Below are 13,940 nucleotides of genomic sequence, written 5' to 3' on the forward strand. Positions count from 1 at the left end.
TTTAGAAATGTGAAAACTGAGGGTTTTGGAGGAGAAGCAATTAATCTAGGCCCACCAGGAAGGAGGAGACAGGGGATATGAACCCATACTTAGCTGACCTAGAACCTGTGAGCCTAAACGTTCAGAGACACCAGGCACTCACAGATTATCAAAACCTGATAATCTTTGGTGCCAATGAAGATTTTGAAAAGCTTCCTGAAGAGACACATCAGTGAGATTCAATTTTTCAAGTACACAGCAGCTTCTAACAGGCATTTGAAAAAGCCATGGTGTTATTATTAACAACGAAATAATAGTTCTCTAGAGAAAAATACAACTACTGAAACAAAACCTCAATGATAGCATTCTCTTTAAGAGCACAATCCATCCCCATAATGACAAATGCTTTGCAACACTGAAACCTCAGCACCAGTCTGAATAAGGCAGAAAGGTTTCTTCACACCATTCAACAGCCTTGCAAGGGACCCAGCTAAGATCTTGGCATGCCTGTTCTTTCTAACAAGGACACAGGCCTCAGTGAAGCTCAATCCAGCAGCTCCGAACACTGCTACTTACAAACCATGGGGTGATGCTCAGCCCTGATTTGACAAGGAAATAAATTATAAAAACAATGAAAGAGAACTAGACTTGACCCTGGTCTAGCAAAATTCCACCATTATCACTGATTCTTTCATTACTTCCAGGAGCAGTGCAGATCAAGATCGTATCTGCCCAATTTTTGCCCATCCATTTATTGGGCAAAATCAGAAAGAGAAAAATCTACCACTGACTCTTTTCTTTTTGACAGCTTCCAAAATGAATCCTAAGTATTTCCCACAGGGAATTCAAAATGACTCAAGTTGGAAGTCGACTTCTTGGTTTAAAAACATATGTAAACAAAAGGTCCTTTTTTTCAGAAATGAGTTTTATTTTCAAGGTTACTTACTGTCAAAAGCCTGTGTATTTACCTTTTTCTCCCTCCAGGTTTACCTACAAGTCAGGATTTTCAAAACCACAACAAATCACACAGCTGTGAGATGTAGCACTGACATTTCATTTAGGCAATGAAACCAGGAATTCCTTTCAAAGAAACTTCTGGGCCGAGCGCAGTGGCTCATGCCTGTAATCCCAGGACTCTGGGAGGCCAAGGCAGGCGGATCACCCGGGGTCACAAGTTCAAGACCAGCCTGAGCAAGACCCTGTCTCTAAAAATAGCCAGGCATTGTGGCGGGTGCCTGTAGTCCCAGCTATTCTGGAGGCTGAGCCAAGAGAATTGCTTGAGCCCAAGAGTCTGAGGTAGCTGTGAGCTATGACACCACAGCACTCTACCTAGGGCGACAAAGTGAGACTCTGTCTCAAAATAATAAAAAAACAAAGAAACTTTTGGGAAAATGCTGTTATTTCCTATTTATCAACACTGACTCAGAAATGCAGGCTTTCAGTACATGGTCCCAATATCACCACATAATAAAATCACTCTCATTCTTGTGACTACAATTAATGGCCTCCAGAGTTACTTTATTTAACAAAGAGCTTCAAGACAAAGCAAAATTTTTCCTATCACTTCTGCATGCCCTGCCATCTGTTCTGAACTCCTCTTCTGCGGAAATCAGTAATGCTTCACCCATAACTATCTCATCCCTCTTGCTGTCTAGTGTCTAAACAGGAAGGCCAGTTTCAAAGAAACCGATAACCCGTTCCTTAAAGTCCTGGGCATGGTGCTAGCTACAAAGAGTGGCCGTACAGATCCGGTCCAGATGGGGAAGGAACTTGGACTCAAAGACCCTCCCTGGCTGGGCCCAGATGCTGCCAGACTCAGCAAGCAACACGGAATGTCGTTTTTTATAAACGCTGTCCCAAAACAAGGCTATGTTTAACTTAAAAGCCAAGCCTTCTGCTCATATCCCTGGATACAAATGATTTTCTTAAAATTTGTATTATTCTAACCAAAAGGATGGTTATTAAAAATAAACCAAGATTTAACAGAAACAGTTTTCTTATGAAAGCGTGGCACAGGGGGAGTTCCAATATTATGCAAGGATCTCATCATATTCTTTTATCTAAGGGGAATGCAATTTTATCACAGCCCCTTCGATAAGCCCTCCTGAAACCCCTCCAGGACACAGCACTCCCAATTTGGAGACAAAAGTGAAAACATCTTTGAAAACAATGATGTGGCTGGCAAACTGTGTACATCTTTGCAAATGTTTTTCCACCCACCACAAGCCTGGGTTTTCTAGGAAGGTCATCGGTTTCCGGGTCAAAAACATTCTAGAAGTCATCAGCAATAGAGGAATGAAGATTCAGCATCCAGCAAGGTGAGTTCCTGGGTTTTGCACCTAAAGTTCAAGATCCGAACAACCTGGGAAAATCAAGGGCAGAAATTTCCATGAGGATGGAAGTTATTACTTTAAAAATACAGTCAGAAATTATTTTACATGATTATCATTTAGATGATTTTCCACTATTTTCTGATTTTAAAAGTTAACTCCTGCAACACAATATATATAAATATACTTAAAAATACTTAAAAGAAGTGATTCTTATAAGAATGTATATACTTCATATGAATCTGCAGCATAAATCAATCACATTCTCTATTATTGCAAGTCAGTGGAGGCTTTCATAAATTAAGAAAAGACCTTTGAATAAACAAATGATTACAGTTAACTCTGTTCATTGAAGAAAATGTGGAACAGCACACACCCAGAACAATATGAACAACCACCAAGTTTGAAATTGGGTATGTAAATTATTACAAAGACCTATAGAGGAAAAGCATAGAGGTAAAGAAAGACATACATAGAAATTTTTCTGCAACATTTCCACAGATCTAAACTCATTCTCAAACAAAAAGGTTTTCTGAGAAAATAGTAACAGATGGTGCAAAAAGAACAAGATCTCCACATGAAAAAGAGTGAAATTGGACTTCTATCTCCTACCATACAAAAAAATTAACTCAAAATGAATCACAGACCTATCAGAATTCAAACTATAAAACTCTAACTTTAGGCATAAATCTTTGTGACCTTGGGTTAAGCCATGATTTCCGAACTATAACACCAAAAGTGTAAGCAACAATACAAAAAAATAGATAAACTGGTTTCATCAAAATTACAAACTTTTAGGTCAGGTGAGGTGGCTCATGCTTGTAATCCTAGTACTGTGGCAGAAGGATCACTTGAGGCCAGGAGTTGACCAGCCTGGCAACATACCAAGACCCAGCCTCTAATATACACACATCCATACACATATATACAAAAAAATGTATACACATTATAAGAAAAGAGAGAACTGTATTCAATTTGTAATACTCAAGTCACATTTGACTTCTGCAATTACAAGAGGAGCTCAACATGACTCATAATCATCTTTTGTTATTGGTATACACTGAGTATGACAATTTATTTTATTTTATTTTGGGAAAGAGTCTCACTTTGTCACCCTCGTGACAGAGGACCGGGATGACATAGCTCACAGCAACCTCAAACTCTTGGATTCAAGCAATTCTCTTGCCTCAACATCCCAAGTAGCTGGGACTATGGGCACCAGCCACAATGCCTGGCTATTTTTAGAGAAAGGGTCTCACTCTAGTTCAGGGTGGTCTCAAACCCGTGAGCTCAAGCGATCTGCCCACCTTGGCCTCCCAGAGTGCTGGGATTACAGGAGTCCCTGCATACAGCCAAGAGTATGACAATTTTAATACAGTTTTTCCTTTCTTTAAATGTGTATACTTTTTTGGGCACCTTCTGTGTATGTGTGTGTTTTAATTAAAAACTTCTATGCTTTAAATGGTACCATCAAGAAAATGAAAAGACAACCCACAGAATGGGAGAAAACGCTTGCAAAGCACACATCTGATAAGGTACTGCCACCCAGAATATACAAAGAACTCACACAAATTGGTAATAACCCAATTTAAAAAATGGGCATGGTGGGTGGTGCCTGTGGCTCAGTGAGTAGGGCACCGGCCCCATATACTGAGGGTGGCGGGTTCAAACCCGGCCCCAGCTGAACTGCAACCAAAAAATAGCCGGGCGTTGTGGCAGGCGCCTATAGTCCCAGCTGCTCAGGAGGCCGAGGCAGGAGAATCGCGAAAGCCCAAGAGCTGGAGGTTGCTGTGAGTCCTGTGACATCATGGCACTCTACCAAGGGTGGTAAAGTGAGACTTTGTCTCTACAAAAAAAATAAAATAAAATAAAAAAATGGGCATGGTATCCTATCATATGTTGCCCCAAAGTGGATATACAAATGGCCAGTAAGTGTATGAAAAGATATTGAACATCATTAACCATTAGGGAAATGCAAATCAAAACCTTCACACCTACTAGGATGGCTATAATCAAAAGACTAACAACAAGAAGTATTGGCAGGGAAAGGGAGAAACTGTAACCCTTCTACACTGCTGGAGAGGATGAAAAATGCCACAGCTACTTTGGAAAACAGCCTGGTTTCTCAAAAAGATAAACATAACATTATCCTATGACTCAGCAATTTCACTCTTAGGTGAAGATAATTAAAAACACAAGGCTGCACGAAAACCTATACATAAATGTTCACATTAGCATTATTCATAATAGTCAAAAAATGGAAATATCCCAATCACTCATCAACTGACAGATGGATAATAAACCGGTATGCATGCAATAGGACAATAATATTCAGCCACAAAAAGGAATGCAGCACTGACGCTGCTACAATGGGGAAGAACCTCAAAACAGGATGCTGAGCAAATGATGCCAGACACAAAAGTCTGCACAGGGTATGACTACATTGATATGAAATATCCAGAACAGGCAAATCCACAGAGATGGAAGCAGATTAGTAGTTGTCAGGGCTAGGGTAGGGGGAATGGGGAGTGACTGATAATGGGAATACGGTTCCTTTCTGGGGTGATGACAATGTTCTGAAATTGGAGATGGTGGTGGCATGATCCTGTGAATATACCATGAAATACTGAATTGTGAAGGCAGACTTACACTTTTTATTTGTAAATCCTTCTTCTCCATGGTTTGACATCCTCATTTTCTACCTAAATTTACCTCCCAATATTCTATTATGAACATCTCAACACATAAGAGTTAAAAGAATGGGGCGGCCTTTGTAGCTCAGTGAGTAGGGCACCGGCCACATATACCGAAGCTGGAGGGTTCAAACCAGGCCTGGACCAGCTAAAACAATAATGGCAACTACAACCAAAAAATAGCTGGGCATTGTGGCGGGCACCTGTAGTCCCAGCTACTTGGAAGGCTGAGGCAAGAGAATCGCTTAAGCCCAAGAGTTTGAGGTTGTTGTGAGCTGTGACATCACAGCACTCTACCCAGGGCGACAGCTTGAGACTCTGTCTCAAAAAAAAAAACAAAAGAGTTAAAAGAATGGTTCAGTAAACACCCACATTCCTACCATCCACATTCTGCAATTAACACTTTGCTTTTACCACCAAACATATTCTTGAAGTGTTTCTAAGGAAGTTACAGATATCAGTACCACTGATCTATACACACTCAGGGATGTTTCTCCCTGTATTTCAACTTTTTCATGACTTCTTAAACTTCCAAAGTATCTCAGCTCAAACAATACAGAAGTTGACACAGAGAACAATAAACTATACCGCAGACCCCACTAACTTCCTCAACTGCCACATGGTCACCTTTATTATACTATCTGGAGCAGATCCTTCCAACTCCCTCAGTGAGGGAACTCATTCAGTGTTTTCTCCATGTTCCCTGCATGCAAGTTAAGACTGAATGGGGAGATGAAGTTAAGACTGTGCACAGGGTGTTATCTGGCCTTCTTCCCTTTTAAACATTTCCCTGAATAAATAGAATCTTCCAGCACATTATCAGTAACAGCATTGTGACAGCTGGTCTCACAAGCGTCTTTCAAGTTACCTGATCCTTTCATTGTTCTTGGACATTTAGGTGATTTCCATTTTTAATATCCTGGGAAAGCCAGTCATTGGTTCCCTGCAAGAGTTCTTTCTTAAGAGAATCTTCTCCCTACCCACAGTCCCCAAGACAGTTGGCCTACGTCAGGGGTCAGCACATTTTCTCTGTACGGAGCCACAAAGTAAACAGTTTAGGCTTTTCAGGCCAAGCAGTATCTGGGACACAACTCAACACTATTGCTTTGGCACAAAAGCAGCTACAGATATGGGTTGGGCTGTATGAAGACGATAGAAGTTCACTCACAAAAATAGATAGCAGGTAAGGCTGTGGCTTGTCAAGTTCTGACCTAAGTGGTTATGATGAAGTCAAGAACCCTACATCCATGCCAGATGCAGTGGCTCATGCCTGTAATCCTAGCACTCTGGGAGGTTGAGGCAGGAGGATCTCTTGAGCTCAGGAGTTCGAGACCAACCTGAGCCAAGAGTGAGACCCCTATCTCTAAAAAATAGCCAGGTGTTGTGGCAGGTGCCTATAGTCCCAGCTACTTGGGAGGCTGAGGCAAAAGGATTGCTTGAGCCCAAGAGTTCAAGTTGCTGTGGGCTATGTACTCTACCAGGGGGGCAACAAAATGAAACTCTGTCTCAAAAAAAAGAAAGAAAGAAAGAAAAATAAATATTAGGTGGGTGTTGTGGTGGGCACCTTTAGTCTCAGCTACTCAGGAGGCTGAGGCAGAAGGATCGCTTGAACCAAGGAGTGTGAGGTTCCTGCAATCAAGGCTGACGCCATGGCACTCTAGCCTGGGCAACAGAGTGACACTGTCTCAAAATAAAAATAAAAACAAAAACAAAAAAACCCTTCCCTCCAACTAGACCTGAGTGACACCAAGGTAGACCAATCAAATCCTGCTCCAAGAAACAAAATCAGGACTCTGAGTTACTGACCAAGCTGGTCTTAGGCAAGTTAAGTGGGAAAGTCACAGAGCCCAAGGCAGGCATGTTGGTCACAGGCCAGCAGGTGAAGGAGTGAAAGAAGTTGGTCAGACAAGAGAGGATGATAAAGCAGATGCACAGGAAAGACAACAAGGAAAACACACCAACTTCTTCCCTGCCCTAGGACCTGTGCACATGCTACTTCCTATGTTGTTATCCTTTCCCCAGATCGGCAAATAGCAAATTGCTTTCCATTCTTTAGATCAGTGGTTCTCAACCTTCATAATGCCATGACCCTTTAATACAATTCCTCCTGTTGTGGTGACCCCCGACTATAAAATTATTTTCACTGCTAGCATAGGGTCGCAGCATTAGGAAGGTTGAGAACCATTGCTTTAGATCTTGATTTAAATGGCACCTTCCCAGAGAGCCTTTCCCTGCTCGCCTCCAAAACTGTTCCCATTTGCCATCCTCATTAATTGTTTCCTAAATGCCTGTTTTTCTGTCCACGTCCCACCTATTATACTGTATACTGGCTGAAGGCAAGGACTATGGCTGTCTTGGCCTCAGCCATAACCACAGAGCACAGCTGGGATAGACAGCTGTGAATGAATAGAAACCTAGACAAAGACTGGAGGAGTCATCCAACACTGTTCCATTTTCTCTGAGTCCTGGTTACACTTCCTATACTTTTCTGCAAATTCCTACTAAGCCCTTTGTCCCTGGGCAGGCCTCATCCATGCTCCCAAATACTCTCTGGCCAGGTAGCACACCTTGGGAAGGTCCTCTCTGAGAATGTATCATGGTCTGCATTCTGGGCTCCATAACACTTTCTAAATACATGATGAAACCCCCTCCTCCACAGATCTCCTAAGTCCTGGAATCATCTCCTCAAACTGCCACTAGGCTGGCACTCTGAATAACCCCAAATTCAGAGTCTCAATCACTCAGGACAGCCAACTTCCTGTCCTGTTCCTTTTGGGGGAAAGTACATGGGGATGGACCCAGTGAAGCTGAGAATACCCTCCCTCAACTATTGTATTTTCCCCGAGTTCTCCGAGTCTCACAATTCATTAACAGCAGTTATCAAAATTACAACCTTAATGCTAGATGAAAAAGCAATTATATTTTAGGTTTCCTCAATCTAATGAGAAAATGAAAGCAAGAATAAAAACAAAAATAAATTCTAAATACATTTCTATTGGCTTCCAGCAAGGCTGGAGCAGGATCCAGCAGCACACTGGACATTTAAGCCACATTTTCCATGTCAGACACCAAATATATACTAAGCACAGCAGAGCCTATGGCAGAAGGACCATAGGCTCAGGGAAGGCATTTTTTTTTTTTTTGCAGTTTTTGGCCAGGGCTGGGTTGGAACCCGCCACCTCCGGCATATGGGGCCAGTGTCCCACTCCTTTGAGCCACAGGCGCCGCCCAGGGAAGGCATTTTTTTGCATTTTTTTGCAGAGATGCCAGGTATAGCTGGGACTCAACTTCCAATCAAAACTCTAGCCTAGTCTGGTGGGGACCTCAGCAACATAGTTTGACCCCTTCAGATCCTGATTTCCTCACTCATTTGGAGTTTTTACTTTAAAAGCAGAAAGCATGACACAAGAGTGCAGACTGAATGATGGAGACTAAATCTCAGGTGGGTCATCCTGGAGAAAGATGCTGAGATGACAAGGGGATGGGAAGGGCAGACTTACACGATCATGCAGAACATCATGAAGACATTCCACAGGGCGATGAAAATTCGAAAATATCTGAGGCTCAGTAGGAATTCTCGGATGTTGTCACCTGGAAAGTCACAAAGCACTTTTATTGCACAGCTAACATTGTTTTTACTGTCACTGTTGCAGTGGACTTTTGTGATTTCTGTCAATCCTGTACCCACTGCCTTTACCTTTGGTGACAGTATAACTTATCCCTTGGGTCTCCTCTGCTCCCGTCTTCAGCACTTAGGTTGTGGCTGCCATTGACCAATCCTCCAAGAGTACCACATCCTCTGCCTCTGGTTGGCTCAAGGAGAGGCATATGACCCAACTATGTCCAACAAAAGTCTGCCCTGGAACTTCTGCCCCCAAGTACTAGGAAAGAAACACTCTCTGCCAGGCTTGCTGGGCTAGGAAGATGTTAGCTTAGTGCTTTAGTGGAGAGGCTAGCAAGCTATGGCCCATGAGCCAAATCCAGCCCCTGCCACCTGTTTTTTTGTGAGCTAAGAATGATGTGTAAATTTTTTTAATAAGAAAAAAAATCAAAGAAATATTTTATGAAACACTAAAATTCATGAAATTCAAATTTCAGTGTCTATGAATAAAGTTTTACCGGCACACAGTCACATTCATTGATGTGTCGTCTCTGGCTGCTTTTATACTACAACAGCAGAGTTGAGTTGTCACATCATACATGATTGTGGTCTACAAAGCCTCAAATATATATCATGTTGCCCTTTACAGAAAAATATGTCAACCCATATTCTAGGTTTATCTTTCCCAACACAAGCCAAATAACAGTGAAACCAACATAGAAGAAAGGAGAATTGAGAGATGGAGAGTCAAATGCTAAAGGGCTGGTTTGCAACCTGAACCCTGGGATGCCTTAAAGTAATTCTACCCTTTGGAATTTTCAATTTGCTTTAACCAAAAGCTGGATTTGCACTGTTTAAACTAAAAGCATCCTAATTCAGGCACCTAAAAGGAGAAGTTTGCTTTTGTGATTACTTATTCTGGTTCCCCCTCTGATTCTAAGGAAAGGAAACCCCTCCAAGGGGAGCCAATTTGGCACCTTAAGACTCCAGAGTACTGGGTTCCAAAACCTTTCTCCAGGGTTCTAAATTGATCACCCTCCAGAATGGAAAGAACAAATCCAGACTACAAGATTGCTACCCAAAGTGTCTGCAAACTGGGGGCTGTTTGGTAAGTACAGAAAACAGAACAAAAGCTCAGACACTTCCAACAACCTGACATCACTGCACCATCTAAGCTTGTGATGCCACTTGTTTTTTTTTTTTTTTGTAGAGACAGAGTCTCACTTTATGGCCCTCGGTAGAGTGCCATGGCCTCACACAGCTCACAGCAACCTCCAACTCCTGGACTTAAGTGATTCTCTTGCCTCAGCCTCCCGAGTAGCTGGGACGACAGGCGCCCACCACAACGCCCGGCTATTTTTTGGTTGCAGTTCAGGCGGGGCCGGGTTTGAACCCGCCACCCTCGGTATATGAGGCCAGCGCCTCACCAACTGAGCCACAGGCGCCGCCCGATGCCACTTGTTTTTAAGTTAAGAACACTTTTTAAATTTTTTAATGAGAAAAAAAAAAATCCAAAGAGTATTTTATGAAACACTTCAAGTCTTGCTGAACATGGTTTAGATAAGTCTGGTATTATCCAACCAACAGAGTCATCCACATGCAGCACAAGCTGTGTAGGGTGGGTCAAGCATGGGCTAGAAATGTTAAGAACTGCATCCATCCCCAGGATGTAGGATGTTTGAGAGGTGCTGTGCAGCAAAACCCTTCCCCCAGCCTCAGATCATGAAAGTTGGCCACCAACAGATGCTGACAGGTTACTCATTCCAGGCAACAGCTGCATACAAGGAATACAGGGAGGAATAAGACAGGTGTCCTTGACCTAAGGAGTGTGCAGGGAAGACAAATACTAAATCACATTATGTAATTATTCCCCATGATGACTGCTCCGGTGGGAAAGCTCAGGTGCCCTGGGAACACACAATGGGAAGGACCTAAACTGGCAGGTGCACCTGGCATGGGGTGAGAATTAGCCTTTCAGAGAAATAACTGAACTTCAAGCTCCAACCTCAAATATGGGCAGCTTCTAGCAACTCAAATCCCAGCTCTGCCCTTCTGTATAGGTGACCTGGGCTAGGTCGCTTGACCATCTGTACTTCTTTCTTCCTGTGGAAATGGGAGTAACAGGAGGCTGGGAAGACATAGTCCCTGGCACACATGAAGCTCTTAACAAATACAGCCATCAGGAATCAGCCAGGCAGGCTCGGCGCCTATAGCACAGTGGTTACAGCGCCAGGCACATGCACCAAGGGTGGCAGGTTCAAGCCCGGCCTGGGCCAGCTAAACAACAATGACAACTACAACAAGAAAACAGACAGGTATTGTGACATCACGGCACTCTACCAAGGGCAACATAATAAGACTCTGTCTCAAAAATTAAAAAAAAAAAAGGAATCAGCCAGGCAAAGAGAATGAAGGATGAAAAGCACCTCCCACGGGGGAAGCAGAAGGTGCAGAGTCCTGGCTGGAAGAAGCCTTGAGGGAGAGTAAAGCATGCTGACAAAAGGCAGACCCAGAAGCATGCAGGAAGCTACTGATTAGGCCACAGGAGCCCTTCCTGTCATCCCTGTCACTGAATCTCCTGCCACTTCTGAGCCCTTGTGCCAAATTTCCTCCCTGCCAAAACTCTAACTCAGTTCTATACAGCACAAGCCTAGGACCTTCCACATCATGCTTAAATAATACACGGCTACTGAGTGTATAAATACACATATATGAATGAATGGAAGGATGGGTGGATGGTCTAGTGATTAAGTGTACAAAATCTGGAGTCAGTAAGGGGCCTGGCACAGTGGTTCATGCCTGTAATCCTAGCACTTAGGATGCTGAGGTGGATGGATTGCCTGAGCTCACAGGTTCGAGACCAGCCTGAGCAAGAGCGAGACCCCCATCTCTAAAAACAGCCAGGTGTTGGGGCGGGCACCTGTAGCCCCAGCTACTCGGGAGGCTGAGACAAGAGAATTGCTTAAAACCAAGAGTTTGAGGTTGCTGTAAACTGTGATGCCATGGCACTCTACCAAGGGTGACAAGTGAGACTCTGTCTCAAAAAATAAAAATAAATAAATAACAAAATCTGGAGTCAGAAAAACTCAGGTTCCAATCCTGACTCTGACAATGATTTGCTGGTCACAAGCAAGTCAAGCCACATCTTAAACCTCAGTTGCCTCATCTGGAAGATGGGAAAGTAATCTTTACCTACTAGGGATGGAGATGGAATGAAACACTACTAGAATGCACCTAAGAGGGTAGCCAACTGGGTTCAGGCCCTTAATAAGGGGGGCTGTGGTACTGTCTTCAAACCCTCTCCTCCTCAGGGTTCCCACCATGCTTCTGCAATGCTCCATCACAGCACCTGCTGCCTTGACTGTGATACTATCTGCTCAAAGGGCCTTTCCTCCATACACAGATTGCAGGAACAGTAATGCTATCACCATCTTATGACTCCCTATCAGTGACATCCTCACTTGATATCACCTCCTTCACCAACTGTTCCTTGTTTAGGAACCACTTGTCCTACCCCATGGTAAGTTCCACTCTGCCTTCCTTATTTCTGCTGCATCACAGCACCCACTACAGTGGCCACCATGTAGTAGCTGCTCTGGTGAATGAATAAATGAATGAATGGATATAACTGTCATGTGTAAGTCCTATTAGACTCCAAATAGTCACATGAATAAACTCATCAGGAAGTATAAATTCTAGGACTCCCAGGGCCCAGATAGGTGAAATGACATAAATAAGAAGAGGTTGAGGCTGGAATAAGGCAGAGTCCAAAAGCTCTCCCTTAACAGGGTCCTGCTTTTCAATCCTACTCAATAGATCCCAAGCACTCTACTGAATCTTTGAGCTACAGGATGTTCTGATTTTTCCCAGAAAATAAGACATATAAATGTTTATGTAAAGTCTCCTGAATTACTCAAAATCTAATGTTGGCATCTAACTTAAGAAAAGGAAAAAAAAAAAAAAACAGACCTGCAAAGAACTGAAAGTAACTACGACTTGTGAGTCTATTTATTCATCTATTCATCCGCAGACACTGGAGTACTGACACTTCAAGGACCCGGAGAGAACCAAGACAAGCTAGGGCCACTTCTCTGGAGCTCACAGTCAGGTGTGAGGGGCAGATATTAGCCAGATGAGAGCACACATAACAGCAAATTATAACTGTAGGAAGTGATGTGAGCGCTGACTTAGAGGAAAAGTCTGGTGAGAGAAAGAAGTAGGTGACAAAGGTAGGCATAAGAAATAGCTCACCCTGGGAAGCGCCTGTGGCTCAAAGGGGTAGGGCGCCAGCCCCATATGCCGGAGGTGGTGGGTTCAAACCCAGCCCCGGCCAAAAAAAAAAAAAAGAAATAGCTCACCCTCAGGTCCACCTTTCTCTCTCTCTCTAGGCCTGTCTCTCTAGGACTTGGTGAGAGAAAATCGTCTTCTCTAAAGTGACTGCAAAATTCCAGGGTTCAGAAAAGAGACCTTACCTGTGCTGGGCTCCCTGGATTCCTCCCCAAAGCCCTGCGTGTCCTTCTTCTTCCTAAAAGGAGGAGCAGACAGTACAATGGGATACAAAGACCATTCAGTCCTCTGATACTGACACCCAGCTCGGAGGACCGCAAAAGCTAAACTTCAACCCTAGCCCTGCCGCTAACTTACTGTGTGACCTCGGACAGCACCACGTCCCTTTTCAGTGCCGCCACTGCCCTACCACTCATAGCCAGGTCTGCAGCACCGACATTCTACAGGGTGATCGGTTGGAGGTTGCCGGATGTGGGGCTGAGGGTCCAGGGAAGGGCTGCTTCTTGAGGGATAGGACTGAGGCTCTCTGGGGATGTGAGGAAAGGGAGCCTGGGGTAATTGTGGATCTGGATTTTTAAGTCCTGGGGTGTGGCGGAGGGTCAGAGAAGGATAAACCAGTCCGGGGGCGTGGCCAGAGGGCGGGCTGAGACGTGTGGGCAGGGTCCGCGACAAGTGGGGAAGCTCACGCTCGCAAGGGCGGGGCTACGGGTTCCCCGGGTGGAGCCGCCGTCTGGAGCGGCCTACTCACAGCTTAAAGTTGAGCACCGCCCCAGCATTCATCAGCAGCGTCCTGCAGAGGGACAATTACGATTACTGGGACTGTCCTCCGCCCTGTCTGGGTCTCTATTCCCAGCCTCTGCTTCCCCCTAATTACCCGAACAGCAGGATATCCCCGATCATCTTTACAGCCGAGAGTCGGACAGAACCGGAAGCGGAAGTTCCTGGGAGGGTGGGACGAGGAGAACGAGCCGACCAATCCCTAAGTAACACTGATGGCAGCTGGGCCAATGGAAGGCTAGCACAGAGAGGGTTCCGCCCCCTGCAGCCCAG

General features: G+C 44.2%; 1 protein-coding gene across 1 annotated transcript; it reads right to left on the bottom strand.

Moving 5' to 3' along the window:
• Nucleotides 1-886: 886 nt before the first annotated feature.
• SMIM7 (small integral membrane protein 7) lies at nt 887-13,874 on the bottom strand. The gene is made up of 5 exons (XM_053585570.1): nt 13,765-13,874; nt 13,639-13,680; nt 13,076-13,128; nt 8,503-8,593; nt 887-2,341 (listed from the first exon to the last, which is right to left on the bottom strand). The coding sequence occupies exons 1-5, from the start codon at nt 13,788-13,790 to the stop codon at nt 2,326-2,328; spliced, it is 228 nt and encodes a 75-aa protein (XP_053441545.1). The 5' UTR covers nt 13,791-13,874; the 3' UTR covers nt 887-2,325.
• Nucleotides 13,875-13,940: the final 66 nt, after the last annotated feature.

The sequence above is a fragment of the Nycticebus coucang genome, chromosome 3, assembly GCF_027406575.1.
Source record: "Nycticebus coucang isolate mNycCou1 chromosome 3, mNycCou1.pri, whole genome shotgun sequence".
In the NCBI taxonomy this organism is placed as follows: Eukaryota; Metazoa; Chordata; class Mammalia; order Primates; family Lorisidae; genus Nycticebus; species Nycticebus coucang.